The following is an 18,698-nucleotide window of genomic DNA, read 5'->3' as shown; positions in this document are numbered from 1 at the left end:
CACGCGCAGCAACGAAGACCCAACGCAGCCAAAAATAAATAAATAGATAGATAGATTTAAAAAAACCCCGAAACCGGCCTGGCTGGGGGTGGAGGGGTGGGTATGTGAGAGGTGGGGGAGGGAGGGGTGGTTGAGGCTCTCAGGCCCTGGTCTGTCCCTGGTGGCCTCTGTGGATGGGCAGGGCTGGCCCGAGCTCCATGGGCGGCTCCCAAGCCTGCTCAGGCCTCTCAGCTGACCACCTCCACGCCTCTGGCAGCAGGATGGCCACTGGGACCGAGCAGCCTGGACCAGCTGCTCCGATCTGGGTGGGGACTCCTGCTCTTTCTGCTGCCAGAGTCATTGTCAGAAAGCAGAAGCAAACTCCAGCCTTTGGACACCCTCCTTCCTGACCTCAGGGTCAGCTGGTCGTTCCCTGTTACCTAATCTCACTCCACACTCATCTTGTCAGCAAACAGGCTACGTGGTGGATTGCTGAGCTCCGAGCTGCTGCTTCTGCCCGCGGGGGGGCGGGGGTTGAGAGAGGAAGGAGGAACGTTGTGTGTGTGAGAGAGAAAGAGAGTCAGGGAGGGAGGCCAGCAGAAGGCGGCCGTGGCTATGAGCACCTGGGTAGCCTCAGTTTCCTCATCTGTAAAGTGGAGCAATGTCTCCACCTTTAGAGGAAATCGGGGAGAACTGGAGAGTCTGTTGTTTAAAGGACTCAGCATATTTTAGGAGCCCAGTAAATATGTGCGATCATTCTTATCAGCAATAAACTGCTGAAACAGTACTTTATCTGTGGGCATCATCCTCATGACCTAAGTACCCCAGAAGGTGCTGCTTCTGTAAGAATCTCTCGGCTCTTTAGTTCACAGAGGAGGGGTCAGGCCCCAGGAGGGAGGCCTGAGAGCCCAGGCAGGGGGCAGGCGCCTGGGGAGACGCAGGCACAGTGAGGTGAGCCCAGGCTCGCCTCCACGGCTCATCAGCAGCTGGCATTTATTGAGCACCAGCTGCATGCCGGGCTCTCCACAATAACCCCGCACGGGACACTGAGCTTGAGTGAGGGGAGTGACGGGGCCCGGGGAGCTGGGCAGGGTTGGTGTTTGAGCCGAGGCCTGGGTGCTGTCCAGGGCCCTCCAGCTGGTCCGGCCCATCTGGGGGGTGGCCTTGGTGTAGGCCACCTGGCCGGTAGAGGTTTGGATGCAGGGGCCCCGGCCCCATTCAGTCTGGCTGGCTGTGCAGCTGCGAGGCGCTGCCTCTCACCGTGGCGGGGTCTGGGGGGCCGGCTCCAGCTGGGCGGAGTCTGGTGGGGCGTCTGCTCCTCAGGGGCCAGGTGGCCTTGTCCCTCAGCGTCCTGGCCCAGTCCCTGGATGCTCCAGACCTGGTGGGCGGCTGGGAGTCTGAACGGGGTGGCACGGGGGGCGGGGCCGGGAGCCAGGTCTGGGCTCGGGTTTGGGGGGAGATGGTGCGTGAGGGCTGGTTGGCCGCCAGCCACCAAGGACCGCCCACCCACTGGTGCGAACCTCAGAAAGGCGCTGAGGGGGCTTCCAGCTTCACCGCTGTCTCCTGCTGTCACCACATCTATGAGTGCCCCCGTCTTGTGTGTCCTGCCCCTGCAGCCCGCCTTCCTGTCCCCCGTGTTGGAATTTTGGCTTCTCTACTCCTTTCCTGACCTTCAGCACATGTCATTGGGCCGCCCCAGGCCGTGGAAGCTTCTGTGTGAGGAGGCCGTGTGACTCTGACTGCTGTCTGTGACAGCAAAACTCAGCGATGCTCTGGACGGCTGTCCCTCGGGGACGGGTTGCAGGCCCAGTTAAGTGCCGCCCCGAGCAGCCACGTCTCCTGCAGTCTGTCTGTGTGGGCAAAGCGATGGTTCCGGAACACAAATCCGCTCACACACCTCCTGCTTCGAATCATTTACGGTTTCCATTGTCATGCAAGGAAAGCCTGAAATCTGCCCCATGTCCCTCCGATGTCTGTGCTCTGCTGACCGCCACCTCGGTCCCCGGACGCTGCCCTACTCCCCAGCACTGAGCCCAGCCCGGCCTCTGCACAGGCTGCTCCCCGTGCCTGGAACACCCACCCTCACCCAGCACCTTTCACGAAGGGGGTTAACTCCCACCCATCCTGCAAGACTGAGCCCCAGCGGCCCCAAGTCTGGGTGAGGCCCAGACTTGGGGCCTCACCCAGTTGGACGGTCGCCCCGCGCCCAAGCCTGTTTCCCAGCTGAAGATGCCAGGGCTGTCTCTGTGCTGTGGGAATCAGTGAAGGCAGCTCTTGGCAAGACATCGTGACCCTAAGTTGCTAAGCAGGTGCCGGATGGTTGTTCTATTATGAAAATTATTTCAGGAAGCCGGGGATGAACTGACGCTGGGGGCTCCGAACGGGAGGCTAGGGACTCGGGACTTTCCTGCTGCGATGGGAAGTCCCTGGCAGCTGGCAGGAGAGGGAGTGGAGCCAGGGTCAGGGTCAGGGTCCGGGTCCTGGGCAGCCACAGTGGGCCTGGCCTCGCCAGTGCCTGGACTGTGTCCTGCCCAGCCTAGGGTTCAGGGCTGGCCTGGGCGCCCCTCTGCTGACTGCCCCCCACCGGCTCTGAACACAGAGGTGGAAACTACACACCACGTGTAACCATGGCCAGCGGTGGGAGGTGGGGCGTGGAGGGGGCCTTTCAATCCCAGCGGCTGTCTCAGGGCAGGGCGGGGGCCACCTTGATGGGAGGGGACTGGTGGCCCTGGGAGGGACCATCCAGGAAGTAGAAACCTTGTTTTCTCTCCACAAAAGCAGGAATTCCACACCATGCTTGGCTTCAACTTGGTCTTTATTCGAAGCTAGAAGATGGCAGCCAAACAGGGCACCTCCCTCCAGCTCTGTCATCCCACTGCTCCGGGACCTGCTCCTCCTTCCCCCGACGTGGCCCGACCGGGTCTCTGATGTTCACACGAGGCGGCCTGGCACAGGCGCGCCTTGGTGAGGCCTGGGTGAGAGCAGGGGTGGAGGGTCCTGGGCATGAAGGCAGCTAAGTCTGGGGCTCAGCACACCTGACAGCACCCTGAGGCCTGTGGCTCGACAGGGCGGTGGCCTCCTGGGCCCAGTGAGAGAGCGCTGCGGGGCAGGGACTGGGGGTTGAGACCGCAGGCGGGGGGCCCGCGTGCCCCGCCCCCCCGGCCTCTCCTCCTCCACCTCTCCGGTCCCCCTGCCAGAAACGTTGTCCTCCCACCCGCCACACCTTTGCCTGCCACTCCTGTTCATCCGTCAGGCCCAGCCTCCCCACGTGTCCAGATCCGAGTGCCCTGCCTTGGCTCTGTGCTCACAGCCGCCTCTTTCCACAGCCCTCGGCAGAGAGCGTATCACTCAGGAGTCGTCTAGAGACCCTTCTTCCTCCCCTGCTCGACTGGAGGCACCCCAGGTGTTCACCAGCCTGTACTCAGGGCCAGCGTCCTGCCGGGTGTGACGTGCTCAGTAAATACCTGTCCTCTGGACGGAGAAGCGTAAGGACGGGTGACTGGATGGGCAGACGCGCTGGAGGCTGAGGGATGAGAAGACGGATGGGTACAGGGGTGGCTGGGTGGCTGGGTGGGGGGGACTGATGGCCTGGGTCGGAATTCCAGCACCGTCACTCACAGCCGTGTGACCTTGGAAAGAGACTTAGCCTCTCTGGCCTCAGTTTCGTCATCTGTAAAATGAGAGTGAAACGGTACCTCCTCATAGGTTGTGAGGTTGAGGGTGAGGTTGTGTGCCTGTGGGTAAGAGGGTGTGTGTGTCCCTGTGAGCTCGAGTGTAAGTGTGCCTGAGCGTGAAGGCCTTGGTGCACACGCGAATGTGTTTGCGTAAGCATTCATGAGTGCGCATATGCATGTGTGCGGAGGTTCGCGTGCAGTTGTGAGTCTAAGTGTGGCGTGTTCACGTGTGTGCATGATTGTTTGGGGTCCACAGGCGAGGGAGGGCAGTGAAGGCACGTGTGCGCAGCGCAGGTGAGGGGGAGCGTGCCGACCGTGTGCGTGTGTGTGAATTGACGTGAAGGGCACGTGTGACGGTGTGTGTGCATGTGTATGTGTGTGTGCATGTATATGTGTGTGTGCGTGTGCACCGGGGTCGGTGAAGCAGCTCCTGCCTGCATCCGGGGACCCAGAGTCACCCCAAACAGGGGCCCCGTCTGGAGACTGGATTTTTGGCTCCACCCCAGCCCCCTCCTCTCAGCCCAGAAGCTGGAACAGAGGTCAGGAGGTCAGGGGCTGGAGCCAGGCCACCAGGGGCCTGTCCCACAGTGGGACACATGCCCTGAGGGCCGGGTGCCCAGGGAGTGTTGCTGGGGGAAGGCTGGGTGGCTGTCTGCTTTACCACATCTCTGCCTGGCGATGAGAAAACGGAGGCTCCCAGAGGACGGTCCCTTCCCGGGTCTCACGCTGGGACAGGGCAGGGGTCGGAGTGCACGTGAGTCAGGCGCCCAGGCTCTCTCCCCGCATCTGTCTGCCAGGGATGTGGGGCCGCGTGACCGAGGAAACCCACTTGGCCTCGAAGGAGAGCAGTGGACACGGCCCTGAACCCCGCCCAGTGAGGCTTTGCTCTCAACCCCTCGAGGGCTCGAGTCTCTGCTTTGATTAAGAGGCGCTCCGGTCCCCGGCAAGCAAGGCCCAGCCTGGGCTGCAGGGACATCCCCGCCTGCTGAGGGTGGTCTCGCCTGACCGCCTCCAGGGTAGGAGTCCCACCCCACCCCGCTGCGTCCTGGTTTAAGAATAACTCTTAGCCCCCGGCAAGTGGTTTTCCATATGTAATCGTGACCCCTCAGAGCTCAGAGAAGTGAGAGGCAGCACCTGGGGCCCCGGCTCGCAGGGGTCAGCTGGGAGTTGAGCCGGCTCAGCCCAGCTCCAGAGCCCGTCACGGGTCAGGTCCACAAGCCACAGGCCACCTGAGGGCAAGATCACGTCCAGGCGGGAGGGGTGGCCCCTGAGCTGGGCCTGCGAGGGTCTCAGGAGGGATGGGGGCCCCACTGAGCGAAGGTGTGGAGGTGGGGGAGGGAGGGCTGCCGAGGAAGGTTCAGGCCCTCGGATGCAGACCAGGAACTTCGGCTTTCGATCCGATGGGAGTAGGGAGCCATGGCAGGTGTTTGAGCAGCAAGGGGTCAGCTGTGCCCAGGGGTCTGGGCTGGCAGCGAACTGGGGGGTGGATGGGAGGAGCCCGGGTGAGAGGCAGTTAGAAGGGCCAGGGGTAACTGTCACAAGCTTGAAGGAGGGTGAAAGTCACTGGAGGAGGAAGACACCAGGGGACACACAGCCGACGTCAGAGCAGCCCAGGGTGCTGAGGAAAGCCGCAGCTGGGACAACCTGAGGGAGGGACGTGCAGGCCACACGCAGTGGGGTGGCATCACGGGCCCCGCACTTGGCAGGTGCCCAGTACAGAGACCATCCATGGGAGGAAGGAGGCCATCGTGGCTCTAGGTCAGCACAGGTCATGCTCTCTCCCCGTTCCCACAGCCCTGCCTTCTGCACCCCCTGCCCGGTGGCCCCAGAAGAACCCCGCTGGGCCAGCAGGGGCAGTGCCAGCCTAGTCCCGTGTCTACCGCGCACCCATGTGGCTTCCTCCCCATCCACCCTCCCCCTCCCTGTCCTTATCTTTCCCTTCCGTCTCCATGGCGACTCACCACCCCGGCTTGCCTGCATCCCAGCCTCTGCCAGGGATTCTGGGCCCGGCTCCGTCCCTCCCTCCGGAGCCCTGGTTCCCGCAGTCCTGTCTCCTCCCCCTGGGGTGAGTCCAGAGGCAGCCTCCTCTCTCCCGACTGTCACATCCATTTTCCAGCCCTGCCGACTTGTGTCCTCTGGGGAGACCCCCCCAGCCTCCACTGGCCACAGCTCCGCCAGCCCTTCCGGGAGGAAAGCCATCCTCAGCGCCGCCAAAGGTCTCCTGGGTGTCCTCCCTGCTCCCGGACCCTCTCCCGGACCCTCTCCCCACGCCAGCCTCCCATGCCGAGGTCTGCCTTGTCAGTCATTTCCTTTTGTCACCGGCTTGGCAAACAGGCGAGTCTTTGGTCCTGAGACCTGGGGGGTGGGGACTGGGTCTGCAGAGGGAGGGTGGGGGCGCCTGGAATCCAGGATGAAGATAGAAGTCTGGATTCCCTTCTAAATAACATTTTTGGGATTTTTTTTCTCCCCAATTTCTCCCCAAGGAGAGAAAACAGAGCTTCATGGGCAACAGCAGGAACAGTTGGTAAGTGGCAGGGCCTGGCGGCGGGACTGGGGCCTGGAGGCCTGCCCCAGGGGAGGCAGCGCGAGGTTGGGGCTGCCAGGCTGTGGAGGGAGGGACGGGAAAATCAGGTGGGTGCTGCAGCGAGGCAGATGCCAGCTCAGAGCTGGAATCTTCCAAGAGCCACCTGCCGCCCCACGGGAGGCCTCTCCTTATGGTCCCCGCTGCCCAAGGGAGGTAGTAGAAGGGATCCCCTTGGGGTCTGGAGAGGTCAGTGGCCCCTGGAGGGACCCCTCCCCTCGCAGCAGGAGGCCATGGGGGAGGATTTCCGTGGGCGTCTGTGCCAGGCTCCGGGCAGGGTGCACCATCTTGTCTGTTCACCCCATCCTTCCCTCCTGGACCGTTAGAAACGGGGCAGACCCGGGCGGGAACTTGCCCACGACGGCTCCATCCAGGCTTCCCCGTCTCAGGCTCCCTCTGACTGCTGCTCTGGGGTCCCCGCGCCCCGCACACCGCCCCCAGGTCCCACGCACCGTTCCCCAAGTTGGAGCTGGGGCTGGGGTCCCGGCCTGTGGCGCCCCGGGAGCCGCCCGCCTGCTCCATCTGCCTGGAGAGGCCGCGCGAGCCCATCTCTCTGGACTGTGGCCACGACTTCTGCCCGCGGTGCTTCAGCACCCACCGTGTCCCCGGCTGCGGGCCGCCCTGCTGCCCCGAGTGCCGCAAGACCTGCAAGCAGAAGAAGGGCCTCCGGGGCCTGGGGGAGAGGATGCGGCTCCTGCCGCGGAGGCCGCTGCCCACCGCGCTGCAGGTGCGCAGGCCTCGTCCCCACCGGGGGCTTTGACCTCACATCGGGGTGTCCGGGAGGGAGGCGGGGCTCGGGTGGACGCGCCCCAGCCTGGGTGCTCAGGGAGCCCTGTCTCCGGGCCCAGGAGACCTGCGCGGTGAGGGCCGAGCCGCTGCTGCTGGTGCGCGTCAACGCCTCCGGGGGCCTCATCCTGAGGATGGGGGCCATCAACCGCTGCCTGAAGCACCCGCTGGCCAGGGACACCCCCGTCTGCCTCCTTGCTGTCCTGGGAGAGCGGTACTCAGGGAAGACCTTCCTCCTAAACCACCTGCTTCAGGGCCTGCCCGGCCTGGTGAGGGCGGGGCTGGGACGGGGGCTGGGGGCTGGGGCAGGGACCCAGCCTGGCTTGGGGAGGGGAGGGGGCCAGATGGGCCAACGGATGCTCTGCTTCTCTGCCCCACAGGAGCCCGGCGAGGGCGGCTGGCCGAGGGGAGGGGGCTCCGGGCAGGGCTTCCGGTGGGGAGCCAACAGCCTCACCAGGGGCCTCTGGATGTGGAGCCACCCCTTCCTGCTGGGGAAGGAGGGGAGGAAGGTGAGGGGGGAAGGGGCAGAGGAGTCCAGACCGGCTCACGGAGAAGGGAATTGGGCAGGAAAGCTCTGGGGGCCGGGACGAGAAGATGGGGCGGGCAGAGACACCTGGGGGGCGCGGCAGGCCGACCCCTCAGTGTGCACCCCTGCCTCCACACAGGTGGCCGTGTTCCTGGTGGACACGGGGGACGCCATGAGCCCTGAACTGAGCAGGGAAACGAGGACCCGGCTTTGCGCCCTCACCTCCATGCTGAGCTCCTACCAGGTGAGGCCCCCCAGCCCCTCTGCCTGCCCTGCTCCGCTCTCGCCACCCACACCAGGGCCATCCCAGCCCGGTCTGGCCCTCCAAGCCCCGGGGACTGTCCCCTTTATCCCAGAGGCTCCTGTGTCTGGGGTCCCCGCAGGTTCTGGGGGTGCCCCTGCAAGGGGGTGCCCACAGTCAGCGTGAAGGTCCTAAAGGTGGGTCGGAGATCCCTGGGGCAGCTGAAGGTCTGTGGACCGTTCCCCTGCCTGCCCTCCACCCCTCGCGGCCAGGCCAGCCCTGCCCTGCAGGCTGCCGGCGGACCCCCAGGCTGGTCGCTTGCACATCCTGAGCCCCACGGTCTGCCTGGGGCTCCTTCCTCACCGGGGTCTTGCCAGTGTCTCTTTGCCTTCACAGACCCTCTTCCACCTTGTTCTCCTTGGTTCCAGATCCTCACGGCCTTCCAGGAGCTGAAGGATACAGACCTGGAATATCTGGAGGTGAGGAGACAGCTGCTGTTGGGGCTGCACCCTGTCCCTGTCCTGACCGTGAGGCCAGCGGTGCCTTTCAGCTCTGGCCCAGGATTTTGTGACCTGGAGCAGGACTGGGGGGCTGGGGGCAGAGGGTAAACCAGGACATGCCTGGTCGGGGAGAGGTAGGAGGGTCCTGGGGCCAGGAGCCGGGAGGGTGTCCTCCAGTGGCCCAGGGGGAGGGGAGGCACAGCCCTTGGAGTGGCCCAGCCATGACCCCTGTGCCCCGTCCCCAGATGTTTGTCCACGTGGCCGAGGTGATGGGCAGGCATTATGGGATGGTGCCAATCCAGGTGAGATGCCCGTTTCTGGACTCGTCACTCCAGACTCCGACACCCCGGCTGCTGCTATCAGCACCTCTTCTCTTCCAGCACCTGGACCTCTTAGTTCGTGACTCATCCCACCCCAGCAAGGCGGGGCAGGGGCATGTAGGCGACATCATCAAGGTGAGGGAGGGGATGGGGCGGGGGTGTAGACGGGGCAGAAGGTCAGTTAGCCGGGGAGGGGTCCTGTCAGCGAGCCCACTCAGAGCGCATCCCCACTCCTCTCTAGAAGTCGTCTGGCAAATACCCCAAGGTTCAGGGGCTGCTCCAAGGAAGGCGAGCCCGCTGCTGCCTCCTGCCAGCTCCCAGGGGGCGGTGGGCGAGCAAAGGCCACGGAAGCCCGGGAGGTGAGTGTCCCAGGAGCAAAGCCTCCCCAGCCTGCCCTCCTCCTCCCCCCTCCCCCCTCCTCCTCCCCGTCCTCCTCCCCCTCCTCCTTCTCCTCCTCCTCTCCCGACACCCCTTTCTCCTCCTGAAGCCGGTCCTGCTTCCCAGGCACCTCTGCATGAGGACTCTCTTCCTCAGACACAGGTGACGATGCTGGCCACCTCCGCGCCTACGTGGCCGACGTGCTGAGCGCGGCCCCCCTGCACGCCAAGAGCCGCTGCCAGGGCTACTGGAGCGAGGGGCGCCCCGCGGCCCGGTGGGACAGACGCCTGCTCACGGGGCAGCAGCTGGCTCAGGAAATCAAGGTGTGAAAGCTCCCCGGAGCCCCAGGAGACCCGCTGGCCCCCGCGCCCCCTGACCCCCCGACGCTGTCTCCGCAGAACCTCTCGGGCTGGATGGGCAGGACGGGGCCTGGGTGCGCCTCTCCGGATGAGGTATGGGGCTACGGGGAGGACGCGGGTGGGAGGCGAGCTGGGCGCCCCGAGATGGAGCGGGGGATGCGGCGGCGCCCGGCGGGGGAAAGGAGGGAGGCAGCCGGGTTCTGCTGTGGACAGATGGCTGCCCAGCTGCGCGACCTTCGGACGGTGGAAGCTGCCAAGAAGGAGTTTGAGGAGTACTTGCGGCAGCAGGTGAGCCTCGGGCCCCGGGAGGCCGGGTGCCCTGCAGAAGCGCGGCCGGTCTTTGGGCGGTGGGGGGGGCCAGCGTCCGGTGGGAGGCACCTGGGCTCCAGGTCAGGGCCCCTTCTTTCTCGCCCATCACAGGACGTGGCCACCAAGCGCATATTCTCTGCGCTCCGGGTGCTGCCAGACACCATGCGGAACCTCCTGTCGGCCCAGAAGGACGCGCTCCTGGCTCGGCACGGGGCGGCCTTGCAGTGCACGGGGAGGGAGCAGACCTTAGAGGCCCTGGAGGCCGAGCTGCAGGCCGAGGCCAAGGCCTTCATGGACTCCTACACCGTGCGCTTCTGCGGCCACCTGGCCGCCGTGGGCGGCGCCGTGGGCGCGGGGCTCATGGGCCTGGCGGGGGGCGTGGTGGGCGCCGGCATGGCCGCCGCGGCGCTGGCCGCAGAAGCGGGGATGGTGGCCGCAGGAGCTGCGGTGGGGGCCACGGGGGCGGCCGTGGTCGGGGGAGGCGTGGGTGCCGGGTTGGCGGCCACGGTGGGCTGCATGGAGAAGGAGGAGGGCGAGGGAGTGCAGGAGGGAGACCGGGAGCCCCTGCTGCAGGAGGAGTGACCGCCCGCCAGATGCTCCAGGGAAGGAGAGCTGCCGGGGGGAGGGGAGGGATGGGGGCCGCTGTTCCAAGGGCCCCTGTGTGCCACACCACCCTGGTTGAACGCCCCATCCGGGTGGTGACCGAGAATCGAGGAGGCCTCAGGGCCGGCGGCAGAGTGTGAGCCTGAACAGTCTGGGGCGTTTCTGTTGCAGACGACTGCTAACCTGCCTCTCTTCCCAGATAAACTGGGCCCCAGGGTCTCCTGCCAAGATTGGGGCCCACCCTCCCCGCCCTGGCTTATTTCCCGGGATGGTAGGGAGGCTGAGCGGGCGCCATCCTGGAAGTCCCCCCTTCAGAGTCGGGAGCAGCCCCAGGACGGGTGACCTAGGTGTTCAAGATTGGGAGCCCTGATAAGAGTCTGGGGAAGGAACAGGAGGGGCCACCGGGCAAAGCCAAAGAGTCCGGGTGGTGCACGGTGGCCTAACCCCCCGAGTGGAGACTTTCCAAAGCTACCCCAGCAGGACAGGGGCCACCCCCTTCTCCCGCAGCCCCGGGGAGCCCACATGTGCACCGTGAATGGGGTTCCCTTACGTGTCCCTCGTGGTTGTGCCCTTTGTCCAGCCTGGTCAGTGCCCACGTTCTTTGTGGAATGCCATCCCAAAAACGGGTCAAAAGCCAAAGAAAAACACCTGTAGTTGCATTCTGAGCTACATCGACAGCCCTCATAGCAGATTCTATGAAAGTCCTGGGGGGACACATCCATGGAACATTCTCGTCCCCCTCAGCCTAGGGGAGACACCTCCATCCATGTTAGCAGGAGACCTGGATGCAGCCCCCAGGAGGACAGGAAAGCCCCACAAGGAAGGCTTCTAGGCTATTAAACTACAAAGGATTAATGGGTGCATCATACGAAAAATAAAATGTGTGTGCGTGAGTGTCCGCTTCCCAGTAAATTATTGAAACATCTCCTGAATCAGCCTACCCAGGGCTTTGGGGACGGGCGGTGAGCCAAGGCGCTCCGTGACGGGGACCTGTGGACAGGACGAGGGACCGAAATTCCAGAGATGTGGGATCCGAGCGCAGGAGGGCTCAGGCCCGAGGCTGAGGGCACGGCCATCTGCGCAGGCTTGTCCACTAGGACCTGGGGTCCTGCTCCCCTGGTCTCTCCTGCCTCAGCTGACCCCGTGAGAGGTTGCCACCTGGCATCTGTCCCAGCAGAAGGAGAGGCTGGAGGTTGATGGGGGGTGGCTGGGGAGCCGGAAGCAGGAGGGGCCCAGACCACTCCCACGGGCTCGCAGCCGGGCAAGCACCTGCGGCTCTGCCCCGACCCCAGGTCGCCATCTCAGCATTACAGACGCAAACCCAGAGAGGGGAAGTCTCAGCTGATGCTGCCCAGCTGGCTGATGGCAGAAGGGGAGCCTCGAACTCCCGATCCCCCAGATGGTGTCCCCCGCAGGGTCAGTTGTGCTGAAATTGAGACGCTCCCCTCCAGGTCCAGCTCTGGGAAGCCGTGTCGGGAGACAGAGGCAGAAGGACGTGGTCTGGGACACACGGGTCAGCAGTAGAAGCTGCAGCCCACAAGCTGGGGACAAAATAACGATGCAGAGAAATCCCAAAGCCAGGCTGGGGATGGGTGGGGTGGAGACGGAGGGCTGAGGGTGACTGTTGAACTTCTGGGGTTGAGGTTAGAGGTGGGGACAGGGCCCAGACTTTGTGTGTTTGGAATCGTCTCTCTGGGTTGTTCCCTTGCCATCTGGCGGACACATGAGCTATAGAAGCTCCCAGACTTTGGGGCTGGCAGGCTCAGGAATGTGGCGGAGCCTCAGAGGAGCCAGGGAGGGAGGGTGCTGTCGAGCTAGAGCCCGCACCGCCACCCCCCCCCCCCCCCGCTGCCAGCGCTGGAAGGGGCTGCGGTGCGCTGCTTCCCCTGCTCTGGACAGAAGGGGAGACTGGCCCGGCGGGCGAGTGCTCTGCAGAGGCCAGAGGAGCCATGTTAAGTAGTATTTGTCTTGTGCCTCACAGCTCTCAAATCACCTTCCCAAACAGCACCTCCCTAAAGCCTGGAAACCACCCCGTGCAGTACATCGAGTACCCGTTTTTAACAGAAGCTCAGAGAAATGATGTGTCTCCACTGAAAAAAACTAGGCAGGGGTGAGCTGGGACTTGAACACACGGTCTCTGATGCCCAATTCCTTGCTCGGGTGAGCCGTCACCCCACAGCCTCCCAGATCCCGAGAACAGGCCTCTGGGTCCCAAACCTGATGCTTCCGACACTGGTTCTGTAGTTCACGAGAGCCCAGGTGACTGTGCCGAGGCCTTGCAGCCCGGCTGGTGACTCTCCTCTCTGGCGAAGGTCACAGACTCCAAGGTCCGGGTTAGAGATCTGGTGACTTAGCCTGTGGTTCCTGCTTCTGAGGCCTCCGTGGCACTGAAAATGGCAGTGACACGACGCAAGGGAAGCTGCATCCTTTCCCCGCCATGGGCTGAAGTGTATCACCCCTGCCCCCTTCCCCCCCCACCCCATGCCCCAGTTCATATGTCGAAATCCTAGTGCCCAATGTGATGGGACTAGGGGGTGGGACCTTTGGGAGGTAATTAGGTCTTGAGGGTGCAGCCCTTGTGTATGGGATTAGTGCCCTTGTTAGAGATTAGAGACCCCACAGAGCCCACTACCCTCTTCCACGTGTGAGGACCCAGCCAGCTATGCACCAGAAAGTGGGCCCTCACCAGCCACTACAGCGCGTCTGCTGTCCCCATAATCTTGGACTTCCAACCTCCTGAACCATGAGAAATAAATGTTGTTGTTTACAAGCTGCCCCATCTGTGGATTTTGTTACAGTAGCCCCTGACAGAGGGAGAATTTACAAATAGTTTTCTCTAGGAAAAGTCCTAAGACAAAGGAGGGGGAAGAAAAGATCTCTTTCCTTTAAATAACAAGGGAAAATTCAATCTTATTTTTATTTACCCTCACAATTTTCCCTTTTGTTGCTATTTTATTTTATGAATTTATTTATTTATTTGTTTGTTTGTTTTTGGCTGCGTTGGGTCTTTGTTGCTGTGTGTGGGCTTTCTCTAGTTGCGTCGAGCAAGGGCTACTCTTCGTTGCGGTGCACGAGCTTCTCATTGTGGTGGCTTCTCTTGTTGCAGAGCAGGGGCTCTAGGCGCACGGGCTTCAGTAGTTGTGGCTCACGGGCTGTACAGCGCAGGCTCAGTAGGTGTGACGCACAGGCTTAGTTGCTCCGCGGCATGTGGGGTCTTCCTGGACCAGGGCTTGAACCCGTGTCCCCTGCATTGGCAGGCGGATTCCTGACCACTGCGCCACCAAGGAAGCCCTTGTTGCTATTTTATAGTAGTGTGATAGGCTGGGACCTGGGACTCTAGTGAAGAGCTTGCACCTGGATAAAGGTCTCCTTGAGCAGCAGATACAGAGAATCTACACCGGACTAAAAATAACTGTGTGCATGCTCAGCTGGGGGCAATTCTGAGCAATAAGATACAAAAAGGCCACAAACCAACTGCCAGTGCTGAGGTGCCGGGAGCAAAAGCAGGGAACTGCGCATGCACCCTGCACACGGCACCAGCAAGGGGGTGGGCAGCCCACCTGAGCCGCCCCTCCGGCCCCGCCCCCCACCCCATTTACGGGACCAGCCCGCCCACCTAGGGAGCAGCACCTGTTACTTGTTCTCGCTCCCTCCTGCTGCAGCACAAGCGCCAGTAAAGCCTTGTCTGAGTTCCTCGTCTGGCCGCTTATCAATTTCTATTGATTTAAGAGTCCAAGGACCCGGGTCAGTATTATACTTTGTGATGACTCTGGCGGGAAGTCCTTGGGGCCTTTTACAGCACCCCCAGGAGAGGATGTAGGCCCCTCCGGGACCACCAAACGCAGCTTCCCTGCGGGTGATGAGCAGCGGCCTAGACCTCTTGCTTCAGCTTCTCCGCGTTTGGTAAGTCTGCCTTCGTCACCCCGAGGGCCTCAGCACCCTTACTCAGGCATCGCTTCCCCCTCCCGTTGGTCCCTTCCCTCTCTTGATCTCTCTACTTCTCTTCTCTCTGCCCTCTCCTCCTTCTGTCCTCTCCTTCCGAGCGAGCGGATGTTGGGCAGCTACAGCATCCCTCCTCTCAGCTGTGAGACCTGCTCCCTCTGGCTGGCAGCAGTCACCTTGACAGGTGACAAACAGGTGGGAGATGTACAACCGGCTGGTTTCTGGGCTCGAGCACCCCCGGGGGCAGTGGACGGGGTGCTTGGCCGTTTCTGGCTGCAGATTGACTGGTGCCTGAATAGACACCCGCAGGGGCGGGTTGACACGGCAACCTCTGTCTCCCTTTCTCTTTTTCAGTGTTTTCTGTCCCTCCTCTTTCCCTCTCCCTTGGTCCTCACACCTACGCTCCCGTGCGTTTCATCTTGGAGACTTCCTCTTAGGTCACCTTTTTCACAGCTCCCCCCCTCCCTCCAGTACTTTTCTGTTCTCTGTTCCCAACTCCAGCTGGCAGGAGGCCACCTCGTGGTGACACCATTTCTTTGTTTCTTGTCTGAGTCTTTAAATTTCTGTCGTTGGTACATGTTGAATTTTAAAGTGAATTTTAAAGGATCTATGTTTTACGTGGTTTTGTCTGTCCAGCCGCGTCTGCGAATCTCTGCCGGGCACAGGCCAAGCACTTAAGCCTTGAAATACACACACAGTCCCTGTTGCCTGAGACTCCAGCCTTGGGATACTTAGTAGGACTTTAAAAAATTAACCTACTGATTAAAAAGAGTCCAAGGACCTGGGTCGGTAACAGTAACGCTACAATTTCTAATGATCTCCTTTGCTGTTTCTACCTTTCTCTTAGTATTTTGCAGCCATTGGAAATATTCAGTGATTCTATAGTAAAGAATTATCAGAATACAATGGGATGAATTAGAAAATTCAGTACAGTCGTGATGTGGGGAGAAATCTTTAGATGCATACCAATGTCAAAGACAACGGTCCCCAAAATGGGGTCACTGACGCTGAGCCCCACGTCACCAAACTTCACTTAATTACAGTTTCAGCCTCTCCCAGAAATAGGCTCTTAAGCCAGGGAATCAGGAATCCCCTAATCAGCACCAGTGAGGTCACCTTGCCTGGTGGACCCCTGCATCCCCTAAAGGGAAGTGACCTTGCAGTAACCAACCCACTTTTTTTGCGGAGTATAACTTCCTGTTCCCTCTCCTTCTGACTGTAAAAGTCTTTCACTTTGCACAGCTCCTTGGAGCTCCTCTCTGTGTGCTAGGTGGGATGCTGCCGGATTCATGAATCATTGAACAGAGCCAGTAAGAGCTTTGAAATTTACTCAGCTGAATTTTGTTTTTTTAACATGCTCTTCTAAATTCTCAGCTGGGGCCCATGTAACAAAAGCCAGATTAACAAGAGAAAAGCACACAGATTTATTTAATGTAAGTTGTCTGTGACATGGGAGCCTTGGTAAGGAAATGAAGGCCTGAAGAGGTGGTTTCACCTGCGCGTTTTCATGCTGGGCTTGATAACAAGTGGGAAGTCGTGTGGAAATGTTCTAGAACAGGAAGGGTATGAGCTACGTGGAGTGAACGGGGGAACTTGGCAAGGCCTGTCCGTGCAGTTTTCTTCCCTCCTCCCTCCATCCTTGGAGATAGAGATGCTTCTTTCCTCCGGGTATGGAAGGGGGTCACCTCTCACATGACAGTTTTATGACTGGTTTCAGGGGAAAGTCAAAGTTCTTCCTAAACCTCCCATTTCTCAAATTCCTTCAGCTTAAAATATTCAGGGACTTCCCTGGCAGTCCAGTGGTTAGGACTCCGAGCTGCCACTTCAGGGGGCGCAGGTTCGATCCTTGGTTGGGGAACTAAGATCCCATAAGCCACACGGCACAGCCAAAACAAACAAACAAAAAATTAGCATGCCAAGGCATCAAATTTTGGGGCAGTGTGTCCCAAACCTCACTGACAAGCAACGTGCAAAAATTCCCCTCCTGCCATACATTAATTTTACAAACTGTGTTCACTTTGTTGCTTGCACTTTCATATGATGAACTATTGGAGTATCATTTTGTTGCTCACAAAGACTCACCCAGCCTTAACCTGAGGGATAGAATATCTCCAGGGCCCAATAATCAAACGTTCTAAGAGTTTTTCTTGTAAGACCCAACGCATTTGTCCTGAGTTCCCTCCAATCACACAAGTAGCCTCACACTTACGTGATAACTTAGGCCCTTCAGTAATTGTTCTACCATCCTAAATAATATTTCCCAGACACAAAAGGCAAAGGCACCCATGGCTGTTATCTAGTATCAAAGCACCTTGTGAGGGCTTCCCTGGTGGCGCAGTGGTTAAGAATCCGCCTGCCAATGCAGGGAACATGGGTTCGAGCCCTGGTCCAGGAAGATCCCACATACTGCAGAGCAACTAAGCCCGTGCGCCGCAACTACTGAGGCTGTGCTCTAGAGCCCGCGAGCCACAACTACTGAGCCCACACGCCACAACTACTGAAGCCCGTGTGCCTAGAGCCCGTTTTCTGCAACAAGAGAAGCCACCGAAATGAGAAGCCTGCGCGCTGCACCGAAGAGTGGCCCCCGCTCACCGCAAATAAAGCCCACGCGCAGCAACAAAGATCCAACGTAGCTAAAAATTAATTAATTTTTAAAAATTATATATTAAAAAAAAGCACCTTGTGAGGTGCCCTTGGGAGGTTCAGATTCAGCTTCCATGGCTCTGGAGGCTCTAAGTGTCAAGGACAACCCCCCCTAGAGGCCATTTTCCACATCCGTGCAGATCAATAGTTGTATGATTGCAGCGGGTGTGTCAGCTGAGCTAGCGATGGTGTCTCGGAGCTGCGTGGTACTAAAGCTCAGCTACCTTATTGCTGAGAGGCCTCTGAGACCTTGTGGGGTGTTTTTGTTCCAGCCTTAAATTATTCCCAACAGTCCAATTCCACATTTCCCCTATTTCCATTGCAATTGTGTTTATATGTTTTCGTAATTGCCTCCAAGCACTAAGTTCACTAGTCAAAGTATTAACATCAAAAAAGCATCAGCTAGGGACTTCCCTGGCAGTCCAGCAGTTAGGACCTGGTGCTCTCACTGCCGAGGGTGCAGGTTCAATCCCTGGTCAGGGAATTAATATCCTGCAAGCCGCATGGTGCGGCCAAAAAAAAAAAAAAAAAAAAAGCATCAGCTAGAACTTGCCTGTCCTATTCCTCCAAGGATTGGCTCTCACAGGTCTCTTTTTGTCCTTGGATGGCCCCAAACAGACCCCTTAATAAACAGATGCCATAGCGGGCAGGCCCGGGGGGACACGATTCCGCTTATAAAGGCTCAGCCTCAGACACTGGGCATCACATCTGGGGTTTGAGTGTTCACAAGGATCCGCTCCTTGACCAAACCCAGGAGCCTCTGAACTCTTCTCAACCAGGCCCTGACTTTTCGGCTTCCGTGTTTCTCTCTGCATTGTCCACTTTTAGCATAAGTCAGTTTAGCAGGAATCCCCTCTCTTGGTATCTGACCACCCCGGATATCTGATCGTGTTCCTCCCCGCAACCCCCAGGCGATGTCCCATCACCCCGGCCAGCCTTCAGCAAGAATCCAGTGAGCTTGGTTCAGCCAGGATCCCCCCCCCCGTTCCCTGCTGTTTCCTCTTAATAAGTTTCTGTCCACTGACCGCCTCCCCCCTGCTCCCACTTTTCCTTGCTGTGTTTGGAGTTGAGCCCAATCTCACCTCCACTGCAAGTCTCCCACCCCTACCTCGATGTCCCCTGGAGGACAGGCGGCCTTGTGGTTCTTTACCAAGGGCCATGAGAGTGTTTTTCTTCAAGAGTAGCAAGACGCATGTCAGTTACTTTCACTTTAGTATTATCACAAATTACTCACAAAGAGGGTCCCCACTTCGCTTTGCGGATAATTGGATTGCTGGACTTCTGCGCCCGGACCGTGTCTATTTGGGAAAACCGAGGAGACCATCACTGGGACAGAGAGAAACGGCAGTGTGACAACACGTTTGTGGCCGGTGAATTGAGAGTCTTGGAGCAGCTGAGGCATTGCTGCTGTGAACAGGACGGTGGGGCTCCCTGCCGTGATAACTGCCCTGGAAAAGCTCTCCTCTGTTGAGTTCAGAACAATGTCGGTCATTCAAGGAAACTTGAGTCCGGTCCTTGTGGGAACCTCCTTCACCTCGGAAGCACGGATCCAGCTGGAGAGCCAGGTCAGGGCACATGAAAAGGTCCCTCCCAGGGTTGACAGCGCCCGAGTGCATGTGAAACTTCCTCTGGCCGGTCCCTCCAGGTCCTGCGACCTGAGGTCTCAGGGTTTTCAGGGAGAGCAACCCTTTTTGGCGTTGGACCTGGTTATGAGAGGAGCTGGCACAAGAGCCCGTGCCCACGGGATATGATCTCAGATCCAAGGTCACAGGCCCGCCAAACTCCAGTTTGTAAGTTCAGAGGGGGCAGTGGTGCTGCTGGGAAGGACGCTCCAGGCCGGTCCCACCCGGGAGATGG

At 60.0% G+C, this 18,698-nt stretch overlaps 1 protein-coding gene and 1 long non-coding RNA gene across 13 annotated transcripts; one reads left to right on the top strand and one right to left on the bottom strand.

Moving 5' to 3' along the window:
• Positions 1–2,776: 2,776 nt before the first annotated feature.
• Positions 2,777–8,266, bottom strand: LOC309650143. 5 transcript variants are annotated; one of them, XR_014257435.1, is made up of 4 exons: positions 4,788–5,608; positions 4,315–4,443; positions 3,444–3,649; positions 2,777–2,950 (listed from the first exon to the last, which is right to left on the bottom strand). It is a non-coding gene; the product is annotated as an uncharacterized lncRNA (long non-coding RNA). The 5 variants fall into 5 exon arrangements; XR_014257432.1 differs by lacking the exons at positions 4,315–4,443; positions 4,788–5,608 and adding an exon at positions 8,151–8,266; XR_014257433.1 differs by lacking the exons at positions 4,315–4,443; positions 4,788–5,608 and adding an exon at positions 6,687–6,771.
• Positions 2,810–11,149, top strand: RNF112 (ring finger protein 112). Of its 8 annotated transcripts, XM_082441110.1 has the most exons (15): positions 4,590–4,669; positions 5,770–5,987; positions 6,137–6,177; positions 6,676–6,961; positions 7,083–7,289; positions 7,401–7,529; positions 7,686–7,790; positions 8,216–8,266; positions 8,533–8,589; positions 8,668–8,742; positions 8,849–8,966; positions 9,142–9,308; positions 9,384–9,437; positions 9,558–9,632; positions 9,765–11,149. In XM_082441110.1, the coding sequence occupies exons 2-15, from the start codon at positions 5,934–5,936 to the stop codon at positions 10,233–10,235; spliced, it is 1,890 nt and encodes a 629-aa protein (XP_082297236.1). In that variant the 5' UTR covers positions 4,590–4,669; positions 5,770–5,933; the 3' UTR covers positions 10,236–11,149. The 8 variants fall into 8 exon arrangements, with proteins under 8 accessions (XP_082297232.1, XP_082297236.1, XP_082297233.1 ...); XM_082441106.1 differs by lacking the exon at positions 4,590–4,669 and adding exons at positions 2,810–2,943; positions 3,306–3,464 and having other exon boundaries at positions 8,533–8,742; positions 9,384–9,632; XM_082441107.1 differs by having other exon boundaries at positions 7,086–7,289; positions 9,384–9,632.
• The last annotated feature ends 7,549 nt before the right edge of the window (positions 11,150–18,698 follow it).

Source organism: Balaenoptera physalus (assembly GCF_965194825.1).
Source record: "Balaenoptera physalus genome assembly, chromosome: 20".
In the NCBI taxonomy this organism is placed as follows: Eukaryota; Metazoa; Chordata; class Mammalia; order Artiodactyla; family Balaenopteridae; genus Balaenoptera; species Balaenoptera physalus.
The sequence above is the reverse complement of the archived record's forward strand: the minus strand, read 5'-3'. Positions and strand labels throughout refer to the sequence as shown.

What these genes read in the sequence shown, in the direction of transcription:
- RNF112 (XM_082441106.1), top strand. Translation starts at nt 5,934, where the DNA reads ATGCCGAGGTCTGCCTTGTCAGTCATTTCCTTTTGTCACCGGCTTGGC. An exon ending in GTCACCGGCTTGGCAAACAG is followed by an intron (nt 5,988 to 6,136) that starts GCGAGTCTTTGG and finishes TTTCTCCCCAAG; the next exon opens with GAGAGAAAACAGAGCTTCAT. An exon ending in AGGCCACGGAAGCCCGGGAG is followed by an intron (nt 8,967 to 9,141) that starts GTGAGTGTCCCA and finishes TCTCTTCCTCAG; the next exon opens with ACACAGGTGACGATGCTGGC.